The 8,889-nt window shown below is 50.6% G+C and overlaps 1 protein-coding gene across 1 annotated transcript; it reads left to right on the top strand.

The window, feature by feature from the left end:
- Positions 1 to 1,686: 1,686 nt before the first annotated feature.
- On the top strand, positions 1,687 to 7,106 carry LOC103825249 (carboxy-terminal kinesin 2). The gene is made up of 5 exons (XM_050987858.1): positions 1,687 to 1,728; positions 2,017 to 2,316; positions 3,720 to 3,887; positions 6,091 to 6,219; positions 6,796 to 7,106. The coding sequence occupies exons 1-5, from the start codon at positions 1,687 to 1,689 to the stop codon at positions 7,021 to 7,023; spliced, it is 867 nt and encodes a 288-aa protein (XP_050843815.1). The 3' UTR covers positions 7,024 to 7,106.
- Positions 7,107 to 8,889: the final 1,783 nt, after the last annotated feature.

Here is an 8,889-nt window from a genome sequence, read left to right on the forward strand (position 1 = left end):
CCATCCAAACCTGGAAAAATCTACTGAAAACTGTCCCACAATCTACCTAAACCTGGCCAAAATCCATCCAAAGCTGGAAAAATCCACTGAAAACTGTCCCACAACCCACCTAAACCTGGCCAAAATCCATCCAAAGATGGGAAAATCTACTGAAAACTGTCCCAAAATCTACCTAAACCTGGCCAAAATCTGGCCAAACCTGGGAAAATCCACTGAAAACTGTCCCACAGTCCACCTAAACCTGACGAAAATCCATCAAAGATGGAAAATCCACTGAAAACTGTCCCACAATCCGTGAAAACCTGGAAAAATCCACCAAAACCTGGAAAAATCCACTGAAAACTGTCCCACAATCCATCAAAACCTGACCAAATTGCATCCAAACCTGGAAAAATCCACTTAAAACTGTCCCACAATCCATTTAAGCCTGACCAAAATCCATCCAAAGTGCCCCAAATTCGCTTTGTGAGGGGGCTCAAGTGCTGTGAGAGCAGCCTCAGCTCCAGAGTTGGGTCAGGAATGCACCAAAATCCATCAAAAGCTTCCCAAATTCCATCAAAACTGTCCCACAATCCATTAAAATCCTGCTCTGGAGGGAGCGGGGATGCTGAGGAAAAAAAACCCAAAATCCATGTAAAATCCCTTTAAAGATTCCTCCTGATCTTCCCTAAAACCTTCCTAAAAATTCTGAATTCACCCCAAATCCTCAAAATGTGGGTTTTCCTGGATCTTCTCAAGATCCCCTCAAAATTTCTCTAAAGGCCTTCAAAAGATCCTGCAATTCCCCCAAAGTCCCCCCAATTATCCCACATTGCCCCCAAATTTTCCTTTGAAATTCAAGATCCCCAAAATTCCCTTGGAACCTTCCTGAAAAGCCCTGAAATATCCCTGAATAGCCCCAGAATTCCCTCAGCCGTTCTGAAAATCCCTGGAATTTCCCTGAACTGCTCCTAAACTCCTCAAAATCACCAAAATTCCCTCAGAATCCTTCAGAAAATCCCTGAAATTTCCACAAATTGCTCCAAACTCCCTCACAAACCCCAAAATTCCCTCAGGATCCTTTGGAAAATCCCGGAATTTCCCTGAACTGCTCCTAAACTCCTCAAATCACCAAAATTCCCTTAGAGCCCTACGGGAAATCCCTGAAAATTCCCCAAATCCCCTCAGAACCCCTGAAGATCCCCAAAATTCCCTCAGAACACTCCTGAAAATTCCTCAAAACCCCTCAAGAAACTGACCTGAAACGCCTCCAAATTCCCCTAAATCCGGGATTCTCCAATTTTATCGATTGTTGTTTCCCTGCAGTTGGAGGTGTCTCAGTGCTGTGAGGAGCTGGAGCAGAGCTGGCGCTCACACTCCCTCAAGATCCCCAAAATTCCCTCAGAACCCTTCTGAACATTACTCAAAATGCCCAGATTACCCCAAAACCCCTCAAGAAATTTACCCAAAGCACTTTGAGCTCCCCTAAACTCCGGGATTCCCCGATTTTATGGGATTGTTGTTTCCCTGGGGTTGGAGTTGTCTCAGTGCCGTGAGGAGCTGGAGCAGAGCTGGTGCTCACACTCCCTCAAATTCCCTCAGAACCCTTCTGAACATTGCTCAAAATGCCCAGATTACCCCAAAACCCCTCAAGAAATTTACCCAAAGCACTTTGAGCTCCCCTAAACTCCGGGATTCCCCGATTTAATGGGATTGTTGTTTCCCTGCAGTTGGAGGCGTCTCAGTGCCGTGAGGAGCTGGAGCAGAGCCAGCGCTCACACTCCCTTCAAGATCCCCAAAATTCCCTCAGAACCCTTCTGAACATTGCTCAAAACGCCCAGATCACCCCGAAAGCCCTCAAGAAACTTACCCAAAGCACTTTGAGCTCCTCTAAAATCTGGAATTCTCCCATTTTATCGATTGTTGTTTCCCTGCAGTTGGAGGTGTCTCAGTGCCGTGAGGAGCTGGAGCAGAGCCGGCGCTCACACTCCCTCAAATTCCCTCAGAACCCTTCTCAACATTACTCAAAATGCCCAGATAACACCAAAACCCCTCAAGAAAATTACCCAAAGCACTTTGTTAGCTCCCCTAACCTCCGGTGTTCTCCAGTTTGACGGGACTGTTGTTTCCCCGAGCAGCTCCCTGGAGGCGGAGCTGTCGCAGTGCCGTGAGGAGCTGCAGAGGAGCCAGCGCCAGGTGGCGGCTCTGGAGGCCGTGCAGAAGCAGCTGGAGGCCGAGAAGCAGCAGCTGGAGGCCGAGAAGCAGCAGCGGGAGCAGGAGAGGGACGCTGCCCTGGGCCAGGCACAGGCGCTGACCAAGGAGCTGGACAATGCTTTGGTAGGGCTCGGGATTCCTGAAAAATCCTTGAAAAAACGGGAATTTGGGGCCCTTTTGTTGCTCTCTGATCTGGGATCCATTGGGGGTGGGGGGGAGTGGCAAAAAATGGCGGGAAGCTGTGAGGGGGAAATCCAGCAGGGGGCGCCAAAAAGGGCGGGAAAAGGAAATGGCCCCAAAATGGCTCTGAAAGGGCCTCGAAATGTGAGGAAAAGGGGAATTTTCACCAATCCGGCTGCTTCTATCCCCGAAATCCCTCAAGGATTCCTGAAAATGTGCAAAAAGCTGGGATTTTGGAACTGTTTTGTTGCTCTCTGACCTGAAATCTGCCAGGGGGCACCAAAAAAAAAGGCGAGAAAATGTGGGGTTTGTGCCAATTCTGGCTTTCTTGGGGACGAAATCCTTCAGGGGAACCTCAAAGCTTGCGAAAGGTGGGAATTGTCACTAATTCAGCTGCTTTTGCACCCAAAATCCCTCAGGGGGTGCTTCAGAATCCACAAAACCCCAGGAATTTGGAGATGTTTTGTTGCTCTGGAGAGGCCAGGAAAATGCGGGATTTACGCCAATTTAGGCATTCTTGCTGTGGGAGTCCACCAGGGAGTGCCTTAAATTTGAGAAAAATGTGAATTTTCACCGATTCAGCTGCTTTTGCAACCAAAATGCCTCAAGGGATGCTTCAAAATCCACAAAAATCCAGGAATTTGGAGCCATTTTGTTGCTCCAGAGGCCCCAGAAAATGGCAGGAAAATGAGGCTTTGCAGCAATTCCAGCTTTTTGGTGACAGAATTTCTTCAGAGGTACTCCTCACAATGTGGGGGAAATAGGAATTTTCACCGATTCAGCTGCTTTTACACCCAGAATCCTTCAGGGTGCTTCAAAATTAATGAAAATCTGGGGTTTTAGAGCTGTTCAGTCAGCCTCCAGGCTGAAAGCCACCAGGAAAGGTTGGAAAAATTAGGGCTTTGCGTTAACTCCGGATTTTTTGGTGACAAAATTTCTCAGGGAATGCCTAAAACTATGGGGAAAATTGTGAAAAATGGGAATTTTCGACAACCCGACTGATTTTGTGGCCGAAATCCCTCAGGGTGTTCAGGATGTTGGGGAAAAAATGGGCCTGGGTAAATAATTAAAATAATTTCTGCTGGTTTTCTACTCGAAATCCGCTAGGGGGCGCCAAAAAGGGCGGGAAAACGAGGGCTTTGCCAGGATTGCGGCAAAATCCCTCAGAAAACTCCTCAAAACATGGGAATTTTAACCCCAAATTCCCCGGGGAATGTCAGAACATCTGAAAAATATGAGGAAAACCGGTTTGTTGTTTTTTTTTGATGGGTTTGTCTAGGGAGCCGGCTCAGAAGCGAGTTGGGAACGCGGGGGTTTTCAGGGGTTTTTGTGTTTGCCTGGCTCAGGTGCAGCTGCAGGTGATGCAGCAGCGGCTGCAGGAGAGGCTGAAGGAGCTGTCGGCGCTGCAGGAGCAGGAGGCCTCCGAGAAGGCGCAGCTGGCAGTGTACGAGGACCGAATCCTGCAGCTGGAGATGGAGCGGCGCCGCCTGCACAACGACATCCAGGAGCTCAGGGTAGGGATGGCGATCTCAGGGAGGGCTCCTCAGGGCGAGGCCTCAGGGGTGAGCCGGGCTCTGAGGGCTTTTCAGGGAAAAATCAGAAAAAATATTTGTGTGGCCTCGAGGGGTGAACCGGGCTATGAGGGGTTTTCAGGGAAAAATCAGAAAAAATATTTGTGTGGCCTCGAGGGGTGAACCGGGGTCTGAGGGGTTTTAAAGGGAAAAATCAAAAAAAATATTTGTGTGGCCTGAGGGGTGAACCGGGGCCTGAAGGGTTTTAAGGGAAAAATCAGAAAAAATATTTGTGTGGCCTCAGGGGTGAACCGGGGCCTGAGGGGTTTTCAGGGAAAAATCAAAAAAAATATTTGTGTGGCCTCAGGGGTGAACCGGGGTCTGAGGGGTTTTAAAGGGAAAAATCAAAAAAAATATTTGTGTGGCCTCAGGGGTGAACCGGGCTCTGAGGGGCTTTAAAGGGAAAAATCAGAAAAAATATTTGTGTGGCCTCAGGGGTGAACCGGGCCTGAGGGGTTTTCAGGGAAAAATCAGAAAAAATATCAGCGTGTTCTGTGTGAGGGGAGACCCCCGTTCCTGAGGGGAGAGACTCCCAGGAGCAGGCCCAACGACTGAATTCTGATTTTTGGAGATTTTCCAGGGGGATACCTGTGTGTTCTGAGTGAGGGGAGACCCTGGGACTGTCCCTGAGGGCAGAATCCCAATTTTGTGGGGTTTATCCAGGAAACCATCTGCGTGTTCTGTGTGAGGGGAGACCCCCAGGACCAGGCCCAACAACTGAATTCTGATTTTTTGGGGTTTTCCAGGGGAAGATCCATGAATTCCTGCCTCAGTCTCATTTTTATTTTTTTTGTTCTTCCGGGGAAACATCCTTGAATTCAATACCTCAAACCCATTTTTTGGTTTTGCCAGGGGATCACCCACGAGTTCCGTGCCTCAATCCCAGTATTTGGTTTTGCCAGGACAGCATCATGTGTTCCATGCCTGAATCCCAGTTTATGGGTTTCCCAAGACACACCCATGGCTCCATTCCCCAATCCCATTTCTCTCTCCAGTCACACTCCCATGGCTCCATTCCCCAATCCCATTTCTCTCTCTCCAGTCACACTCCCATGGCTCCATTCCCCAATCCCATTTCTCTCTCTCCAGTCACACTCCCATGGCTCCATTCCCCAATCCCATTTCTCTCTCTCCAGTCACACTCCCATGGCTCCATTCCCCAATCCCATTTCTCTCTCCAGTCACACACCCATGGCTCCATTCCCCAATCCCATTTCTCTCTCCAGTCACACTCCCATGGCTCCATTCCCCAATCCCATTTTCTCTCTCCAGTCACACTCCCATGGCTCCATTCCCCAATCCCATTTCTCTCTCCAGTCACACTCCATGGCTCCATTCCCCAATCCCATTTCTCTCTCTCAGTCACACTCCCATGGCTCCATTCCCCAATCCCATTTCTCTCTCTCCAGTCACACTCCCATGGCTCCATTCCCCAATCCCATTTCTCTCTCTCCAGTCACACTCCCATGGCTCCATTCCCCAATCCCATTTCTCTCTCCAGTCACACTCCATGGCTCCATTCCCCAATCCATTTCTCTCTCCAGTCACACTCCCATGGCTCCATTCCCCAATCCCATTTCTCTCTCTCCAGTCACACTCCCATGGCTCTGTTCCCCAATCCCATTTCTCTCTCTCCAGTCACACACCCATGGCTCCATTCCCAATCCCATTTCTCCCTCTCCAGTCACACTCCCATGGCTCCATTCCCCAATCCCATTTCTCTCTCCAGTCACACTCCCATGGCTCCGTTCCCCAATCCCATTTCTCCCTCTCCAGTCACACTCCCATGGCTCCATTCCCCAATCCCATTTCTCTCTCTCCAGTCACACTCCATGGCTCCATTCCCCAATCCCATTTCTCTCTCTCCAGTCACACTCCCATGGCTCCATTCCCCAATCCCATTCTCTCTCCAGTCACATCCCATGGCTCATTCCCAATCCCATTTCTCCTCCAGTCACACTCCCATGGCTCCATTCCCAATCCCATTTCTCCCTCTCCAGTCACACTCCCATGGCTCCATTCCCCAATCCCATTTCTCTCTCTCCAGTCACACTCCCATGGCTCCGTTCCCCAATCCCATTTCTCTCTCTCCAGTCACACTCCCATGGCTCCATTCCCCAATCCCATGTTTTTCTGTCTCTTCCAGGGCAATATCCGTGTTTTCTGCCGTGTCCGGCCGCTCCTGCCCGAGGAGGATCAGCGCCAGCAGGGGCTGCCCCACCTGCACTTCCCCAGCGGGGATTCCCACAGCCTGCTGGTCACCCGGCCCGACGACGTGAGCACCCTCACCCTGCCTTCCTGCCCAAAATCCCACACTTTCCCCCAAAGAGAGAAAATCCCACACTTTTCCTCCAAAGAGCCGTTTTCCTATCCCAAACCCCATTTTTTCTCCACCCAGAACCCCTTTTTGTCCTCGCAATCCCCATCTATTTTGACCCAAATCCCCATTTTTTGGCCCCAAATCCCCATTTTTTTCCCCAAATCCCCATTTATTTTGGCCCCAAATCCCCATCTTTTTTGCCCCAACCCCCATATTTTTGCCCCAATCTTTTTCCCCAAATCCCCATCTTTTTTTCTCCTAATCCCCATCTTCTCACCGCAAATCCCCATTTTTTTTGCCCCAAATCCCCATGTATTTAACTGAAATCCCCATTTTTATTGCCACAAATCCCCATTTTTTTGCCCCAAATCCCCATTTTTTTGCCCCAAATCCCCCATTTTTTGCGCAAAATCTCCATTTTTTTTTTACCAAACCCCCATTTTTTTGCCCTAAATCCCCATTTTTTGCCCCAAATCCCCTTTCCCCCCCCCGGTTGCTGTTCCTGCCCCACGGGCTCCGTTTCCCCCTCAGTCCCAGCTGGGCCGGGAGCGGCGCGCGGAGCTGCGCTACAACTTCAGCTTCGACCGCGTCTTCCCACCCCTGGCCTCCCAGCAGGACATCTTCGAGGAGATCCAGCTCCTGGTGCAGGTGTGTGACCCAAAATCCCCGAAATTCCACCCAAACCCAGCCCCAAATCCCAGTCAGAGCCTCCCAGCAGGACAAATTCCAGGAGATCCAGCTCCTGGTGCAGGTGTGTGACCCAAAATCCCCGAAATTCCACCCAAACCCAGCCCCAAATCCCAGCCAGAGCCTCTTGGCAGGACAAATTCCAGGAGATCCAGCTCCTGTGCAGGTGTGAGACCCAAAATCCCCCAAATTCCACCCAAACCCAGCCCCAAATCCCAGCCAGAGCCTCCGGCAGGACAAATTCCAGGAGATCCAGCTCCTGGTGCAGGTGTGAGACCCAAAATCCCTGAAATTCCACCCAAACCCAGCCCCAAATCCCAGCCAGAGCCTCCCAGCAGGACAAATTCCAGGAGATCCAGCTCCTGGTGCAGGTGTGTGACCCAAAATCCCCGAAATTCCACCCAAACCCAGCCCCAAATCCCAGCCAGAGCCTCCCGGCAGGACAAATTCCAGGAGATCCAGCTCCTGGTGCAGGTGTGTGACCCAAAATCCCCGAAATTCCACCCAAACCCAGCCCCAAATCCCAGCCAGAGCCTCCCGGCAGGACAAATTCCAGGAGATCCAGCTCCTGGTGCAGGTGTGTGAGACCCAAAATCCCCCAAATTCCACCCAAACCCAGCCCCAAATCCCAGCCAGAGCCTCTTGGCAGGACAAATTCCAGGAGATCCAGCTCCTGGTGCAGGTGTGTGACCCAAAATCCCCCCCAAAAAGTCCCACCTGGATCTCAAATCTTTTCTCAGAATTCCTAAATTCTTTCAAATGTTACCCAGGTTTCCCCTCGGAGTTCCCAAATTCCTCTCAAAACACCAAAATTCCCCCCAAAATTCCCTTGGAATCCCCAAATTCCCTCCAAATCTCCCCCAGAATTCCAAATTTCTGCCCCAAATTCCCCTGGAATTCCCAAATTCCTCCTGAGTTCCCCTCGGGCCCTCAAAGCTCTCCTAAAGTCCCCGTCAGAATTCCCAAATTCCTGTCAGGGTTCCCAAATTCGCTCCAAATCCTTCTGAGAATTCCAAAACTCCTCCCCATTCCTCCTTGAACCCCAAAAACCCCCCCAAAACCACCAGAACTCCCGAATCCCCCTCAGAACTCCCAAATTCCTCCCAGATCCCCCTCAGAATTCCCAAATTCCTCCCAAATCCCCCTCAGAATTCCCAAATTCCTCCCAGATCTCCCTCAGAATTCCCAAATTCCTCTCAAATACCCTCAGAATTCCCAAATTTCTGTTCAAGTTCCCTCCGAATTCCCAAATTCCTCCCAAATCCCCCTCAGAATTCCCAGATTCTTCCCAAATCCCCCTCAGAATTCCCAAATTTCTGTCCAAGTTCCCTCAGAATTCCCAATTCCTTTCAGAATTCCCAAATTGCTCCCAAAAGTGCCCATTCCCCATCCCCTCCGACTGTTCCCAAACCTCCCTGCCCATTCCCAAACCCTGAATTCCCATTCCCTGGATATCTCAGTGTTCCCTCTGCCCATTCCCAAATCCCTCTGCCCATTCCCAAACCCTGAATTCCCATTCCCTGGATATCTCAGTGTTCCCTCTGCGCATTCCCAAATCCCTTTGCCCATTCCAAACTTCTTTAATTCTGCAATTCCCGAATTCCCTTTGACAGCTGGCCCTGGACAGGTCAATGTTCCTTTTACCCATCCCAGACCCTGGAATTCCCAAATTCCCAAACCCCCCTGCCCATCCCAAATTCCCAACCCCTCCTGCCCATCCCAGACCCTCTGAATTCCCAAATTCCCAACCCCCCCTGCCCATCCCAGACCCCTTGAATTCCCAAATTCCCAAACCCCCCTGCCCATCCCAGACCCCCTGAATTCCTGTTGCTGCTGGCCCTGGACAGGTCAATGTTCCCTCTTGCCATTCCCAAACCCCCCTGACCATTCCCAAACCCCTGTGCCCATTCCCAATTCTGTGTCATCCCAAACCCCGTG

The sequence above is a fragment of the Serinus canaria genome, unplaced genomic scaffold (assembly GCF_022539315.1).
Source record: "Serinus canaria isolate serCan28SL12 unplaced genomic scaffold, serCan2020 HiC_scaffold_356, whole genome shotgun sequence".
NCBI classification, from domain to species: Eukaryota; Metazoa; Chordata; class Aves; order Passeriformes; family Fringillidae; genus Serinus; species Serinus canaria.

Bases quoted from the DNA above. Each gene is read 5' to 3' on its own strand.
- LOC103825249 (XM_050987858.1), top strand. From the start codon at position 1,687: ATGGGATTGTTGTTTCCCTGCAGTTGGAGGCGTCTCAGTGCC. The intron at 2,317-3,719 runs GTAGGGCTCGGG...TGCCTGGCTCAG, and splicing joins AGGAGCTGGACAATGCTTTG to GTGCAGCTGCAGGTGATGCA. The intron at 3,888-6,090 runs GTAGGGATGGCG...TGTCTCTTCCAG, and splicing joins ACGACATCCAGGAGCTCAGG to GGCAATATCCGTGTTTTCTG.